The sequence below is a fragment of the Canis lupus genome, chromosome 36, assembly GCF_011100685.1.
Source record: "Canis lupus familiaris isolate Mischka breed German Shepherd chromosome 36, alternate assembly UU_Cfam_GSD_1.0, whole genome shotgun sequence".
In the NCBI taxonomy this organism is placed as follows: domain Eukaryota; kingdom Metazoa; phylum Chordata; class Mammalia; order Carnivora; family Canidae; genus Canis; species Canis lupus.
In genome coordinates this window covers 26,493,194-26,511,569 of record NC_049257.1, presented here as the reverse complement: position 1 = coordinate 26,511,569, position 18,376 = coordinate 26,493,194, and the positions used below count along the sequence as shown (strand labels likewise).

The 18,376-nt window shown below is 36.2% G+C and overlaps 1 protein-coding gene across 3 annotated transcripts in view; it reads right to left on the bottom strand.

The window, feature by feature from the left end:
• The window catches only part of NUP35 (nucleoporin 35), a 39,815-nt gene that overhangs the window by 10,241 nt on the left and 11,198 nt on the right, over window positions 1-18,376 (bottom strand). For all 3 annotated transcript variants that reach the window (XM_038585051.1, XM_038585050.1, XM_038585052.1), the window contains exons 3-4: window positions 16,996-17,123; window positions 14,242-14,308 (exon numbers count right to left, since the gene is read on the bottom strand). In XM_038585051.1, the coding sequence (XP_038440979.1) occupies window positions 14,242-14,308; window positions 16,996-17,123 (195 nt within the window). The remainder of the gene's footprint in view (window positions 1-14,241; window positions 14,309-16,995; window positions 17,124-18,376) is intronic.

Here is an 18,376-nt window from a genome sequence, read left to right as displayed (position 1 = left end):
ATTACTTTTAGATGAATTAATACATACTGCAAAATAGTTTTAATTTCTAATGCAGTAAATAAACATCAATAGCTATAATCCAAAAGCTCTTTGGGCTTTAATTTCTAAGTATATTAAGGACCCAAGGGGCCCCTGAGTGGCTGTCAGTTGAGCATCCTACTCTTGATATCAGCTCAGGTCACGATCTCAGGGTGGTGGGATGCAGTCCTGAGTCAGGCTCTGAGCTTGGCAGGAGTGGGCTTGAGGGTTCTCTCCTTCCTCCTCTCCCCCCACACCCTCTCTGATAGTAGAAATAAGTAAATCTTATTTAATAGGGGTATAAAGGACCCTGAAACTAAGAAGTCTGAGAACAAGTGTTCTACAGGGCCTTGTACATGATTCACAATCCATGTGCTAACTTCTAGAGGCTCTCTGCTCAGTACATTCTAACTGTGTATCCACTGCCTGGTCATTTGTCCTGAATGCCCAACGGAGTTGGAAATCAACCTAAAATCATTTCAAAGTGTTTGTAGTCAAATGGAGCTTTCAAAGTATGCTCTTTTTTTTTTTAAGATTTTATTTATTTATTCATGAGAGACATAGAGAGAGACAGAGAGAGAGAGGCAGAGACACAGGCAGAGGGAGAAGCAGGCTCCATGCAGGGAGCCCAATGTGGGAACTCAATCCCGGGTCTCCAGGATCACACCCTGGGCGGAAGGCAGGCGCTAAACCGCTGAGCCACAGGGACCCCCTCAAGGTATGCTCTTAAAACACATAAAAGAGGAGGGACAAAGTTACTGTGTTAAGTTTCATAAAAGGCCATATACTCTATTATCCTGATCGGAGTTTTACAATGCAAATAAAAAATTCTCAAAGATTATTCAATAAAGAAAGATTTATTTGTAACTTTATTCAACCCAATATCTCCTATACTTTAATGACATTTTACCTTCATAAAACACATACTTTGGTAAATGGTGATCGTGAGTTGAGTATATCCTAAATGATATCGTGAGTTGATTAATGGGAGAACTTACACGAAATGTTATTAGGAAATGAGTAATAAAGCTATTCCAATCCAAAGCTGAGATACAAAAAGGGTAACTGAGTTTTCCTATTTATAAATACAGAATGATTTTCTCCGAACCACACAGAAAGTTCTCTTAACAAACATATTCGGGATCCCTGGGTGGCGCAGCGGTTTGGCGCCTGCCTTTGGCCCAGGGCGCGATCCTGGAGACCCAGGATCGAATCCCACATCAGGCTCCCGGTGCATGGAGCCTGCTTCTCCCTCTGCCTATACCTCTCTCTCTCTCTCTCTCTCTCTCTCTCTCTGACTATCATAAAAAAAAAAAAAAAAACATATTCAATGACCAGTCACAGTGACACACTGTTAATCCATAACAAAGTAGTACTGGAGTTAAGTTATTCTCCAGATATACCACTCAAAAGGTCAAACTAAATTTTAAAAAGAAAAATCCTAAACATCCCCCCAAAATTTATTTGGGGATATTATTATTTTATTTTAGATCCTCATGTTCCAATTGCTAGTGAATTACAAAAAAATATGAAAATATCTTTAATGTACGGGGAGAGAAGGAAGTACAGCATCTTGCTTTTAGGAAGGCATCATGTGATCCTGGCAGGAGCCCAGAACAAGACTGGACTGAATAGCAGAAGGCTAGTGTTGCTACCCCTGGACCAATCATTGATCTTGGTAGAGAGCATCATGGGAAGATGAGATGGAAGACAGTAAATGGGTTTGTAGTTAGTTCACACTGTAGTTCTATTATTTATTGTCACAACTAGAGGGAATTACTGAACCTCACTTCCTAAATATTACAACAACAAAAATAAAAACAGTAACAGTATAATGATAATTGCTAGCAAATATATATCCTATATATTCAAGGTGCTGTTACAGGTTCTTTTGCATGCATTCATATTTAATCCTAAAAGGAATTCTATGAGATAGAACCTACCTTCCACATTTTACATATGAGGAACACAAAACACAACTGTATATAAAACACCTATCCAACATAGTTGAAGATTAACTGAAAGAGCATGTTTAATAGATTCAATAAATATTAGTTTCCATTTTATGAGGCCAGTATTATTCTGATGCAAAAGCTGGATTAAAATCAGATGATCATCAACAGAAGTAGAAAAAGCTTTTGACAAAAATGTAACGTCTTCTCATGATAAAAATGCTCAAATGGATACTTCAACATAATAAAGGCCATATTTGTCAAGTCTACATTTCACATATTCAGTGGTGAAAGGTAGAAAGTTTTTCCTCTAAAATAAGGAAGAAAGAAGTGTGCCCACTTATCTATCACTCCTTTTGACATACTACTGCAAGTCCTAGCCAGAGCAACCAAGCAAGAAAAAAATAAAAAATAAAACACATCTAAATTGGAAAGAAGGCTGCAAAACTGTTTTTGCATATAAAATGATCTCATACATGGAAAATCTTCAAGACGCCACTAAAAAACTTTTAGAAGTAATTAATGGATTCAGTAAAGTTGCAGGATACATAATCACACAGAAATCAGTTGCATTTCTACACACTAATAACAAAATTAAAAATATGTAAGACAATCTTCTTTAAAATATCATTCAAGAACAATACATAGGAATAAATTTAACTAAGGAGGTGAAAGATTTTTATACTGTAAACCACAATACTTTGATGAAATAAACTGTACAGACACAAATGGAAAGAATCCCAGGGTCATAAATAGGAAGAATTAATATTGTTAAAATCCATACTTATCAAAGCCATCTACAAAATCATCAGCAAGATGAAAAAGGCAACACATGGAATGGGAGAAAATATTCACAAACCATGTATCTGATAGAGGCTACTCTCCAAAATATATAAGGAACTCCTACAACTCAACAGAAAAAAAAAAAAAATTTTAAGCAGAGGAACCGAATAACATTTTTCCAAGGAAGACATATAGTCAACAGAGACCAAAAATGGTGCTTAAAATCACTAACCATCGGGGAAATGCAAATCAAAACCACAGAGATATCATCTCATACCTTTTAGAAAGGCTATCTTCAGAAAGATAAGAGCTAGGATTTGAAGAAAAGGAAAACCTTGTATTCCTTTTCAAATATAAATGGTACAAATATAAATTGGTACAGCCACTATGGAAAACTGTATGGAGGCTTCTCAAAAATTACAAATAGCACTATCATATGATCCAGCAATCCCCACTTCTGGGTATATATCCAAAGAAAATGCAAACAGGATCTTGAAATTGCACTCCCATGTTCCTGGCAGCATTACTCACAACAGCCAAGATATGGAAACAATCAAAGTGTCCCTCATTGGATGAATGGATAAAGAAGGGGTGGCACATATATGGATGTTTTTCAGGCATGAGAAGGGGGAAATCCCACTATTTGCAAAACAAGGATAGATCCTGAGGACATAATGTTAAGAAAAAGAAGTCAGACAAAGAAAAGACAAATACTCCATGATCTCACCTTTATGTGGAATGTAAAAAAAGCCCAACTCAGAGAAAGAAAGAGTAAAGGTTACTATGGCCTGGGGGCTGTAGAATATGGAGAGATGTTAGTCAAAGGATACAAACTTCTAGTCCTAATACTAGTAAGATCTTGGGAGGTAAAGAACACCACAGTGGTTATTATTAATGATACTGTATTATATACTTGGAAGAAAGTTAACTCCATGATCACTTTGTAATATGTGTGCCAAATAAACACAGTGCATACCTTAAACTTACACAATGTTTTATGTCAACTATATCTTGAACTTATAATACATGTTTCCCTTAGTTACTATATCCATAAGACTTACTCCAATTGGTTACTCCAATAATCAAAAGGAACAGTGGTAGATAAGAACAAAAGTTAACTGTTTAAACAATACAGAACTTCAATATAAATGATGTACTTGGTACAATTATTCTTTTACACTGAAGGAAAAAATATACTCAGAGTCAAGTCTAAAAAAAGACTTCCAGGAATGATGTCTAACTCTTGCTTCCAAATGGCACCAAACCAAAACTATACCCTCAACAGGATCAAAAGTTAAAGGTATCAATTAATTAAAAACTATAGTGTAACTATATTCTAACCACAGAGGAAAAAATATGGTCACTTAAAGATCTGAAAATTCTTAACTCTTTAGTACACCATACAACTTGAATCCACACACTTCACTTGGACTCAAGTTTAGAAACCTACAATTAATCTAATTTAACCTAATTTAGCCATTAAAGTAATGCAGCCTTTCCTTCAGAAAAAAAACTGTTTCAGATCACCTCAGATCTATAAGGCTCATTAAAGTACCTATTTAATTCAGAACACTATCTTAGACACTACTAGAAAACAAGGAAAGATGCTCAAGACTGCTTATGTTCAGTCGTCAAGTCACCAGGTTAATAAGAAACAGCTCAGCAGCCAGAAAGCTTGAAAAATATTCAAATATTTTTTAAAAAAGCAATCAAGCAAGTGAAGATATGCAATCATTATTAACTCTAGAGAAAACAAAAAAGCATACAAGAAGGAAATGGAATCTCAGTATATATTACATGGGTCAGTCTCATAGACTTATCTTTTAAACCCAAATTCATCCTTACAAAAAAGACAGTACAATTTATTGGGGAAAAAAAAATCAAACTATATACATGATATATAATACATTTAACAATCATTCTTCTTTTCAACATCACAGATGCATTTAATAAGTACAACACATTTTTAAAATCAGGATGATTTAAAATGAACATGCTACTTTGACAACTGTCGGCTTACCAGCTAACTTATCAACTATCCCCTTTAGGAAATAAGCAAAAGCACACAAAAGATACCTTTAAATAAATTTAGTTTTTACTACAAAGACACGCCTTTAACATAGAAAAGTTAGTAAATGGTATTTTAGTATAAAATCTGAAGCCAATTCCAATTTTTTATGTTGTATATTGCCATTAAAAAAGGTTCAATTTACTTATGCTACATCATGTAATAACCTTCAAGCAAGAAATTAAATGAAGGCTCAAAATGAGACAACCATTATGACCTTTAAAAATAAAACAAATCAAAATTAAGTCTCAAACGAATAAGCAATCTAATTTTTGCCCCGTCAACTACTCTGAAAAACATAATTACTTATACATAATCTAAAACTATTTACATAACTTTAGCATAATTGCCCCCCACCTTGTTAATGTTTAATTGCTCCACTGATTTTACTTCCTTTCAATCAGACTTCTGGTACCCACATGCTAAGCTCTGTAAAATGAAAATAAAGTACACCTATCAAACCACATCAAATTGGACTGTAATGTGTCTCCCTTGGTAAATCACTATTCAAACACTCTTCATAAGATCAAATTAAAGCAGAGGGCAAAAGACCTTATTACTCTTTATGAAATGTCTTCAATTAAAGAACAGATTCAATTATTTCAAAATAGGCCACTAACATAAATGAAAAAAAAAAAAGAGTGGTAAATTTTAAACAGATGCATGGCATAAGAAAGGTGGGAAAGAGAGGTTCCTGGTACTGTTGTTCCCTTCTTACCATGAAACAATGTAGCACAAGGTATAGTAAAGAATTTAGCCTCAGCCCAAAGAAAGGTCTGGCCTTTGTTCAGGTTCTCAGGAGGTAACCTCAAAACCCTAGGAATTCCGGGGGAGACAGGAGTATTTGTGTTATTCATGGCTTGTCCCACAAGTGCACTTGATAGTTTATGCTAACAAGGTGGCTCACAGGGGGACAGGTCACAACATAAAGACCAACCATGTGATTCTGGTTGGAGCTTTGAGCCACATGCTGTCATCCCACCTCTCAGCAGAGGAAGGGACTGGAAACTGATTTTAGCCACTAGGTCACCATCTTTATGTAAAGAGACTCCAATAAAAAACTATGGACATGAAGACTTCAGTGAGCTTCCCTGATTGGCAATATTGCATGTATAAGCACCATATATCAACGCTGGGAGGGTAACACATCATGGAAGCTTCGTGTTTGGAACTCTCTTAGACGTTACCCTATGCATCTTTGGCTCTAATTTATACTGTTTTGCTATAATAAAACTATAACTTTAAGCACTTTCAGGGGGTTCTGAATCTTTCTAGTGAATTATCAAACCTTAAGAGTAGGTTTGGGAAATCCCTGTGTTTGTAGCCACTTGGTCTGAAGTTGCAGGCAACTTTGGGGACCTCCAAATTTGCAACTGGCATCTAAATCCTGGCATATTAATCTGAATGTTTCTTCAGACTTTTCTGATTAATAAACTCATTGTACTCCAAGAGTACATTGAACAATGGATATAATACCCAAACATAGCGAATACCTGTATTCATCTCTAAGCCCTCTCAGACACCCCAATGATAGTCATTCTAGGAAGTCTCAGGTTTTGAGAACATGGGAACTGTGGAAGGTGTGAAAGAGGATGCTGGCTGAAATCAAGGAAAAATTCTTTTAAGGTATATATAATAAGGAATGAGATGGCAGGCCTTTCTTCATCTTAAGTAACCAGATGACCACCCTTCAGCCACTCCACCCCTAAGAGACCAAGAATTTAGTTAGTATCCGAGGAAAAAGGAACCTAACTGGCTCAGGATCCAGTGAGTCCAACCACAGTAGAGAACTATACAGAAACGGATAAAGTGAAAGTCTTGCATATTGAAAAGGAGACTGCTCCCTTTTCTATATTCAGAATACCTGCTTAGACATAAAGGCTGAATGTAAAGAACTCTTCTTTGGGAAAATTTTAATTCAAAGAAAAAGAGACCTACATAAACTGAAATCAGAGATTTTCCCAACAAAAATCTAGCTGATTGTCCATTCCTCTTACAGTAAAGCCCAGTAAGAGACAAAACATCAATTTCCACTTTCCAGCCAATGTTGATCCACATACATAGATTCTAAGTAGTTTTAGTGTCTCATTGAACTAAATATGCCCCCACCAAGAAAGAAAGAACACTTAAAAAAGAGAAAGGAGGAAAAAGGTAAGAACCAGAAGGAAATAGTATGAACAGGAATAACACGCTAACATTAATCTCACTTGTAAGATATCTTATCCATAAAACAAGAAAAGGATACTATGTTTTAAAGTACATTTAGAGAATAAAAATTAAAAACAGGGAAAATAAAAAATTATTACAAGAGTTGGAAACTGAGACTGAAGACATGTCCCACCAAGTAGAATACATACATAAAAGACCCCATAAGAGAGAAAAAGTAGAACATTAGAAATCTCTTCAGTGCTCACAAACAAAAGGAATTCCAGAAACAGGAAACAAACAAACAAACAAACAAACAAACAGAAGAATAATTACCAAACAAATACAGGGAAATTTCCCAGAACTGTAGGTTAAGTGCTTTGATTTAAAGGATCTATAAATCAATTCCCCAGGAAAACAAATGAAAAAGTCCCACATCAAAGCACAGTTGTGAAATTGAGTATACTAACCATAGAGCGATCTTAAATTTTTCGAAACATACAAAAGCCTAAGAAATCATCACAAGTGACTTCCACGAAACACTAGAAGCTTGTAGACAATGGAATGATGCCTCCAAAATTCTGAACTAAAATACTATACCCAGCCAAATCAGCATCCAATGTGAAGACGGGGGAAAAAAAAAAAAAAAAGCATTTCAGATATGAGGTCTTAAATTTCATTTCCTTTTTTTTTTTTTTTTAATTTCATTTCCTTCACAAGCTTTCTTAGAACGCCACTCAAACAAATATGTTCCTCACCAAAATGAGCAAATAAACTAAGAAAGAAGAAAGCATATCATGTAGGAAAAATAGCTCAAGTCTAGAAACTTGCTAAGGCAAGTTCTAGGATGATAGCTGTATACCATGCTGAAACAGCAAACCGCCAAAAGAGAGGCTAAGAGAGAGAAGGTCTCAGTTTAAAGCAAAACAAAACAGTATTTGAAACGGTCTTTGAGCATTTTTTAAAAGACAGATAAGTATCTTAGCAACAACATTTGCTTAAAATAAAGGTAGCAGATGGCACAGAGAAAATCAAATAGAAAAAAAACAATTATTAACTTAATGAGAAATACAAATTTTAGAGAAAGGATAATTATACTATTTGGTTCAGCATAAAAAAGTGTTTATATAGTCAGAAACACTGACAAAAGGAGTAAAGTCTGACATACTTATATTCAGATAATGTGGGGGATGGGATGTAAGACAGATTATCTCCAATTGCCTTAAGATAAATTACCAATACTGAAAACTGAAAATCAGTTAACATACATAATCATATATGGTTGAGTAATGGACCTCCAACATGACTACATCTCAATACCTGCAGCCTGTGAATATTTACCTAATATGGCAAAAGGGACTCTTCTGCAGATGTGATTAACAATCTTGAAATGGGGAGATTATCCAAGATTATTCAGATAGGCCCCCAATATATCCACTAGTGCCCTTACAAAAGGAAGAAGGAGGGAGATTTTAACTACAGAGGGGATGTGATGATGGAAACAGATTGGAGAGATACACTTTGAAGATGAAAGAGGCCACAAACCAAAGAATACAGCTAGAAACCAGGGGGAAAAAAAAAGGATTCTTTCTCCCTAGAACTTCCAGAAGAAACCCGCCCTATGAACACTTTGACTCTAGCCTTTCTGGACTTCTGACTTCTAGAACTGTTTGAAAATAAATCTGAGTTATGTTAAGCCACTAAATTTGTGGTTATTTGGTACAGCACCAATAGAAAGCTAATACACCATCTCAATTAGATAAATGGAGTTAAATTCCAAAAGGAATAGCTCTAAGATCTGGACTGATTGGTTCTGGAGGAATAAAGCTAAAGAATGCTACATTTTGGTTCTGGAGAAATAAAGCTAAAGAATGCTACATTTCATTGATTTTCTAAAACTATCTCCTTTTATGGTTTTGACTAAAAAATGTAAAATATTATCCCCACCAAAACTAGATACCACCCCATGATCCTATGGTTAGTCCGGCATGAGATTATATAAATTTTGGTGACTACTTTTTTAAAAATATGGTAGGGAGAAAATGGTCTCCCAAAGATGCCAGGTCCTAATATCCAGAAACTGAGTACATAATATTACATGATAAAAAGAAATAAGGGATGTAGATGAAATTAAGACTGCTAATCATCTGATTTTAAATGAGAAGACTGTTATGGATTAACCTAGTAGGTCCACATAATCACAAGGTTCCATACATGGGGAAGGAAAAGAGTGATATAAGAAAGGCCCAAGTGGCTAGTACAGGCTTCACAGATGGTAGGGAACCATGAACCAAGGAATATGGACAACTCTAGAAGCCGGAAGAGAGAGAGAAAAAAAAAAGATTTAGCCCTAGAACCCCCAGAAAAGAATATAGGCCTAAAAAATGCCTTGATTTTAGACACATTTTATACTTCTGACTTCTAGAATCTTAATAAATTTGAGTTGTTTCACACCATAAATCTGCAATAATTTGTTTTAGCAGCATCTGAAATTAATGCAATCTAGAATAAGGTTATTGTTTACTAAAATTATTTTTTTTAAAAACACTATGTCATGCCAAGTTGCACACAAATATTCCAATATGTTTTTTGGCACTGGGATGTCACTGCCTCAAAACATAACATATATATTGGCTTTCTGTGTCTCCTGTAACAAATTACCACATACTGGGTGGCTTAAAACAACAGAAATTTATTCTTTCACCATTCTGGAGGCCAGAAGTCCAAGATAAATCAAATTTTCAAAAGGGTTAAATGTATGCCAAAGGCACGAAGAGAAAACCCACTGCTTGCCTCTCTTACCTTCTGGTTACTGCTGGCATGTTTGGTGTTGACTGGCTCTTAGTGCCAATACTCTAATCTTTGCCTCAGTCTTCACATCATCTTATCCTCTGCAGGTCTCTCAGGTCTGTGTCAAATCTCTCTCCTGAATGTTCAGGACACTAATAACTGGATTCAGGACTAGCAAGGTAATTACCAGGATTATCTTCTCCCCATCTTTCTCTCTCCTTAACTCCCTAGCTTTCCTTGGGAGCTCCTCCTCTCATGATCTTAACTACTTGTTTTAACCACAGGGGTTCTGGGGATTAGGACACAGACATGTCATTTTGTGGCCACCATTCAACTCACTACAACTTACATCAATCCATTCAGTCAACAAATATTTACTGAGGTCCCTTTATAACCAGCTCTGTGATGGGTAAATAATGGGTGAAAAAAGGGGGGGGGGGGGGAATTAATGTCCTGAATGAGTTCATAATCCAGTAATGGAGAAAGACAGGAGCTGAGCAGAAGGAGCCATACAGGAGCACATACAAGGAGCTACTAACCCCATAACCCTTTTCAGTAAAAGGTCCCTCACAGAGAAACTAGCCCTTTCCTTTCCCTTCTGGGAACACTATCAGAACTCGGAGTCCCTAGCATCAACAAAAGCAGTCAGAAGTGCTATAGTCTGCATATCATACTTACTCTGTTAGCCATATGCTAAAATAAGGGCTCTCACATTCAAATTGTAGATAGATAAAACTGGTAACCATCTGAGAAGACAACTGATAGATATGGGAAAGAACTTCCCAAAAAAAATTTAAGAAAAAATTTAAAAGAGTGTAAAAAGCAGAGGAACATTTAAATAGTAGCAGAAGAAAACTGAAGAGTAAGGATGGGGAAATAGGGCAAACATATATTCAGGGCAATAATATCCCATGGTTGAAAAGTGTTTCTGAAATTCTCTAGAGTTTCCACTTTGTCAAGATTTCCCTGCATCAGAAATAAGATTTTTCAAAAGATTTTAACATCAGCTATGAAATAAAAACAAACTCCTTATTGGAAACAAAGACCTAAGCATAAAATAAGTCACATCATCAAGTCCCATGACATCGCTTTATAAAAGCTGCCAATCTCAGAAGCTAAAAATTACAAATTATATACAGAAGTTTCCATTTATTTAACACTATAGGAGCTTAAAAAAATAGCTCTAAGTAAGAAATTTATGTTTCCCTTCAATTTTCTCAAGTCAACTCCTTTTCCCAATTCTTGCCTATTACTGACCATGTATGATAGATCCTCAGGCTCATCACATATTTTCAAAAACACTTTTTTTCCACTTCTACTCCATTTAGACTTTGTACACATAAATTCCTTAACCTCAAAGTAGAAGCAGCAGTGGCTCCCAGTGGCCAATTTATGATACATGTATTTTCCTCCTACCATGGTTCTTATATTTTCACATATAATTTCTAAAAATACAAGAAGCTCCTAGAAGTTAAACTATTAGAAAAAAATTACAAAGGATGTCTAATTAACTTTAATTATATGCTCTTTCACTTGACAACAGTAAGAATACTATGTTTGCTCTTCAAACATTAAAAGACCCTTTAAAGAATAAAATACACTACTTAACATTATGTGTTTTTGCATTTTCAATGTCCCTGGGATCATTTACTAACTCAATAACTGACTCAGCAACTACTCAAATAACAGCACTGTCATCTACCTATTTCTATGATCAGATTAAGATTAAACCCTGAACTAATTCCCCCAGCACATTCCACCAAACATATGTAACTGAAACGGAAGTAACAAATCTAGAATTTTCACTATGATTAAGATGGCAAACAGAAATCTAAAGATACCTCCTCAAAGTTTCTGTCCCCTGATTTGACTGGTAATTCAAACACTAATCCAGGTACTGCTGAGATGGGACTTTGCAAAAGAATTAAGGTTATTAATTAGCTAGACCTTAAAATAAGGAATTACCCTGGGTTATTCCAGGGAACCCAGAGTAATCAAATGAGCCCTTAATAGCAAAGGCCAGATATGTCAGAAATACAACAGAAGGAGGAGGTCAGAGAGACTATGAGGACACTGCCTAATGAAAATTCAGACTGCTTGAAACTGCCTGGAAGATCAAAAGATCTAACTAGTCATTGGATATTGCTTTTATTACCCATTCTGATCATCTCTGCCTTTTGCTGGAATGTTCAGTACATTTCATTTTATAACAATTGTAGATTTGGTTCATTTTATTTATTTATTTACATCCTTATTTTTAAGACTTTTACTTATTCATGAGAGACACAGAGACAGAGGCAGAGACACGGGCAGAGGGAGAAGCAGGCTCCCCATGGGGAGCCGGACGTGGGATTTGATCCCGGGACTCCAGGATCACTTCCTGAGCCAAAGGCAGATACTCAACCACTGAGCCACCCAGGTGCCCGATTTGGTTCATTTTAAATCTATTGTCTTGCTATTGCTTCTTTGGTTCCATCTTGTTGCTATTCCTCGTTTTCTCCTTTCCTACTCTGCTTTGTCCCTCATTTGGATTAACGCAGTAGTAGCCTGGTCTCCCTGCTTCTACCCCACCCCTCACCCCAAAGTCTACAATCACTACAGCAGCAGTTTCATCCTATTTGTTTTCCACCTTTTCTGGGTAAAGATCAGTTGATATAATGACATACAAGTCCCCGAACTAAGGGTCCCCGTTATCATTCTGACCTCATTTCCTGTTTTACCCCTCACTCGCACCATTTCACACTAGCCTCCTTGAACACCCCAGATACACTCCCACTTCAGTGCCTTTGTACTTGCTATTTCCTCTTTTTAGAACACTTTCCCTACTTCCCTTACTTAGTTCAGGTTTCTGAACAAATGTTACTTTTCCTCTACCCTTCTATAGGAAGCAGAGTAATTGTCCCCAGAGATGTTCATGTTCTTAGTCCCAGAACCTGGGAAGAAGTCATGTTACATGGGAAAGGAGAATTAAGATTGCAGATGGAGTTAAGGCTGCTAATCAGCTGACCTTAAAATAAGGAGATTATCCCAGATTATCCAGTAGAGTCCAATGTACTCACAAGGGAATTTAAGAGGGGGACAGAGATGTGGTTACAGAAGAAATGACCAGAGACGCAAAGCTGCCAGTTTTGAAGATGAGGAAGGCGATCACAAGCAAAGAAACGTGCGAGGCCTCTAGAAGATGGAAAAGGCAAGTGAACAGATTGTCCCCCAAAGCCTCCAAAAACTAAACACAGCTCTCTACCAATGCCTTGATTTCAGCCCACTGAGATCCATTTCAGACTTCTCACCTCTAGATCTGCTTTTTAAGCCATTTTTAAAATCGTGGTAATTTATTATGGCAACAACAGAAAACTAATATACTACCTTACTTAAAATCCTAAGCCCTGACACCCACTACTTACCCTCTTTGCTTAGTTTTTCTCCATAAAATGCATTATTTTCTAACAAACTTTGTAATTTAATTATTTTATTTATAAATGTAAATTCTGTAAATAAATGCAAGCTCCACAGAGGTAAGGGTTATCTATTTTGTTCAGTTTCCCAGGGTCTGGTACATGGTTATGTGTTCATGTATTTGTTGAGCGAACATGTGACAGGCGATATGAATATGTAGGAAGAGTGTGCTAATGATGAAGCTAATGGTGATAAAAATACCATTAAAGAAAAACTACAGGGGATCCCTGGGTGGCTCGGCGGTTTAGCATCCGCCTTTGGCCCAGGGCACAATCCTGGAGACCCGGGATCGAGTCCCATGTCAGGCTCCCGGCATGGAGCCTGCTTCTCCAGCTGCCTGTGTGTGTCTCTGCCTCTCTCTCTCTCTCTGTGTCTATCATGAATAAATAAAGAAAATATTTTAAAAATAATAAAATTAAATTAAAAAATAAAGAAAAACTACATATAATCAGTGAATGTTTGTAGTTAATAACATTTAGATCTATAGGTATGCATTAACTTCTTTCAAAACACCTTTATTGCTCGGTCTCTGTAATTCCTTTTCTTCCCAATTGCAACACCCCCTTTTTAAATCACAGGTTTTAGTTACTCAGGAGAGTAACTTAATAGTGTATGTACTATTCTGTATGTATTAAGTATGTATTTTTGGGGGGCGCCTGGGTGGCCGACTCTTGATTTTGGTTTAGGTCATGATCTCAGGGTCGTGGTACTGAGACCTGGGACAGGCTACACACTCAGCAAGGAGTCTGCTTGAGATTCTCTCTCTCCCTTTTCCTCTGTCCCTCTCCGCCACTCACATGTGCACTTTCCAATAATTTTTTTAAAGTATGTATTTTTTCAAAAACTCTTAATGTTTTGAGAATATCACATCCTACCTATAAAATCAGGGAAAAACCTCAATTTACAAAGTATTTCCTGCCCAAATGAAATTACTAACATTTGAGTAAGTCTCCAAGTTTGAAACGTAAAAGAAAAAATTTTGGCAATTATCAAGGAGATTAGTCTTTAATGTTAAATGGCATTATTTACCTGCTCCAGGAGTAGGAGTAGTTGTCATAACTCCAACAAGAGGACTCTGCATCACTGAAATGTTTGGCTACATGAAAACAGAATAGAATGTTAAAGTAAAAACACAAAGTTCTAACTTCTAACCATAATGTAAATGCAGTGAGTGTTGGAAGGTTTCATTCATTAGACAATTGCATGCCAGGAGGTACTACAGAGGCCTCTAATTAGTTCACAATCTAAGAGTACTCCAACTTTTCCCACTGAGCAGTATTAATCTAAAATATGCTGAACCCTTTAGCATATTCTTTAAAATAAGACACATCATGGGGCAGCCCGGGTGGCTCAGCGGTTTAGCGCCGCCTTCAGCCAAGGGCGTGATCCTAGAGTCCTGGGATCAAGTCCCACATTGGGCTCCCTGCATGGAGCCTGCTTCTCACTCTGCCTGTGTCTCGCCTCTCTCTCTCTGTGTCTCTCATGAATAAATAAAATCTTTAAAAAAATAAATAAAATAAGACACATCAGAGAAAGACACTATTTTTAGTAGAAAGTAACTTGCTATTAGGTTTTAATCCCTAACGTACACAGTATTTGAAATAACGGAGAGCACGTGGTTCTTCAGATCACCAAGCTCACACAGAAAAATAGAAAGATGACAGACCTATTTGTAAACAGACATTTACAAACCATGAAAAAATAGTCAAATCAATCTACATAATAAAAGACAGCGTATCTCTGCCTCTACAAGTAGAAAGTTATAGAGCAAGAAAATTATCCATACAAATCCCTTTAAATGTGAGAAAACTAAAGATTAAACAGTTAGAAGTCCTTCTATAAACAAAGACAACATTATCTAATCAAAAATAAGAACAGACTCTTTCTCTAGAAATAAATATATAGATTTTTTTCTGCAACGTCCTCAATTAAGGAAATCTAAAATTTGGCTATCATCTAGCAACCAGAACAAAATGCTGAAATTATATTAAGAGAGATACAAAATACATTATATTGTTCAATTCTTTTTTTTTTTTTTTTTTATTGTTCAATTCTTAATGCCAGTTTCTTTCATGATTAGAAAGAGGCCTCAGGGGGCAAAACTAGTTTAGGCTTTACTAATATTCTTACCAACTTTTAAGTCAAAAACATTCTCTACAAATTATGACAGAAGACTTTTAAATATTTTGAACACACCAGTAACTGTAAACTACCTTTGTTTTCATTGATCATCAGAGAAGTAATGAAAACTAGCATGAATTTATAAGCCAGTGGTTCTCATACCAAACTAAACAACAGATTTACTTGTCAGTCTTTAGAAAAATATCCCAGGCCAGAATATTCTGATTTGTTAGAATGCCACTGTCCAAATATAACACAAACAATATAAGTAATTTTAAATTTCATAGACACATTAAGAAAATAAAAACAAGTAGTTTATTTAATCTAGTACAAACAAATTATTATCATTTTCAATATGTAATTAACAAAAAAAGCAAATGAGGTAGTTCACTTTCTTTCTAGTCTTCAAAATCTGGTGTGTATTTTTTAAGTTTTTATTTATTTATTCACCAGAGACACAGAGAAAGGGGCAGAGACACAGGCAGAGGGAGAAACGATGCAGGGAGCCCAATGTGGGACTCGATCCCAGACTCTGGGATCACGCCCTGAGCCGAAGGCAGACGCCCAACTGCTGAGCCACCCAGGCGTCCTGGGTGTGTATTTAACACTTAAGTATATCTCAGTTTAGTACAGGAAGAGCCACATTTCAAATGTCAATAGCCACAGTTGGCCAGTGGCTACTGTGCTGGAGAGTATAGCAGTTATAAAAGCGTTGGAAAGAGAGGTAATGTGTTCAACCCAATGTATTACTTTTGCTTTAAAACAAGTAGGTTTAAAAAAAAAAAAAAAAAAAAAAAAGGTAGACCTAGTATGCTACATTTTCCCAAACCAAACAGAAAAAATGTCTTTATTCAAAGAACTTATCAGTTTAACTGACACACAGTTTTAAGTCCTGCTAAGCACAAAAGTGACAGAAAACTTGCAACTATATAGGCAACTAAACTTCGTTGCCTATAAAGAAAAACCCATACTACCTTTCAACTAACCACAGTAGTGCGGCATGGCGGTTACAAACGCTGGCTCTAGACTGAAGACTGCCTGGGTTTAAACCATAGCTCCACTACACTAGTTGCATTAATCTTAAAAATTACCTAAGCTTTCTGTGTCCTAGTTTCCTCAATGATAAAATGAAGCTCATAAGAGCTACTTTGAAAATTCACCATGAGGAGCAACTGAAATAAAACCAGAACCTATAAAACCACAGAATTACTGATCTGAGAAAATAATCTGTTGTTCTATTACATTAAATACATTTCATGATAAACAAAATCGAGGGGCAGCCCGGGTGGCTCAGCGGTTTAGCGCCGCCTTCAGCCCAGGGCCTGATCCTGGAGACCCAGGATCGAGTCCCACGTCAGGCTCCCTGCATGGAGCCTGCTTCTCTCTCTCTGCCCCCCTCTCTCTCTCTCTCTGTCCCTCTCTCTCTCTCTCTGTCTCTCTCTCTCTGTCTCTGATGAATAAATAAAATCTTTAAAAAAAATAAAATAAAATAAAATAAATAAACATAATCGAAGTAGATCCTATGATAAATGTCCTTAATGCTTATCCTGTACAACACAGTTCCACTAAAGCAAACCTCAGTAAAACATTGATCTTCACTGTGCATCCACATAAAAAAAACAAGAAATTATTGTGGGTCATATACATGAATGTGTATGTCACCTGTCTTCTTGAAGTTAAAGGTGTTGATCCAAGTCCTGGGCTGGAAATATCATCATATATACTTCTAACCGGTGGAGCTCCACTTTTATCTTTATGAGCTGGTACAACTGGTTGTGGTGGTGATCCACCTACAATGTACAAAAAATACAGTCAGATGAGAAAACAAAGAAATTTTCTACCTTTCTTTTTTCTTTTCTTCCACCTTCCTGATAAGATTCTTTCTCATTTATATTTTTAATATGTTGATTTAAACTCTTGTTTACTAGGGCTTCTCAAATTTCAATACACTTAAAAATCACCTGGGAATCCTGTCAAAAATTCAGATTCTGATTCAGAACTTGTGAAGTGAAGCCTGAGATTGTGAATTTCTAACAAACTCCCAGTTATGCCAATGCTGGTGATTCAGACTCCATGTAAATGAAAGGTTTCAGAATAAGAAAACAGAAATTTTAGTTTTTAACAAATACATGTAGTTTTTGCTTTCTCTACAAAATCCTTAACATTTCAATACAAAACTTAATCCTATTTTTCACTTGATAGTAGGTAAACAGTTACAGCTTGTAGAAAACTTGAATCAATATAATCCCCTAATGTGGAAATTGACTGTCAAAATTAAACAGGTATCATTCATGTTTCACACAACAGAAGCATATTTAAGTACATTATAAACATATAAGAAAAGAATCAACTCTTGGGGACATAAAGATGTCTTTATAAGTCAGAGAACCAGCAATGCCAAATAGTAAAACAGTCCAGATTCTCTGTTATGACTTATCCTCTGAACTTAAATAGTATAGCCTAGGCTATTTGGAGCGTAGGCTGTAAAACAAGACTGATCTGCTCTGTCACTTATTAACAAGTAGACTTAAGCAATTCTTTATTGCATTTAGTCTCAGTTTCCTATTTTGAAAATCAGGGATACTACTATCTATCCCTTATGATTGACAAAAGAATTAAAGTAACGTAAAATGCTTAGCATATTGCCTGGCTCATATGTACTCAATATATAGTAACTACAATAAAAACACACTTGAAATATACATTTGACCCTTGAATGACACAAGTATGAACTGTACAGGTCCACCTATACACAGATTTTTTACAGTACAGTACTTTAAATCTATTTTATGATTTTTTTAAAAAAAATTTTGAGAGCGAGAAAGCAAGAACAGAGCAGGAGCAGAGGGCGAGGGGCAAAGGGAGAGGAAGAAGCAGACTCCCCAGTGAGCAGGGAGCCTGATGCAGGACTCGATCCCAGGACCCCAGGATCATGACCTGAGCCAAAGGCAGACGCTTAACCGACTGAACCACAAAGGCGCCCCATCCTTATATTTTTTAAAGATTAATTTATTTTAGAGATAGAGAGTGAAAGAGCGTACAA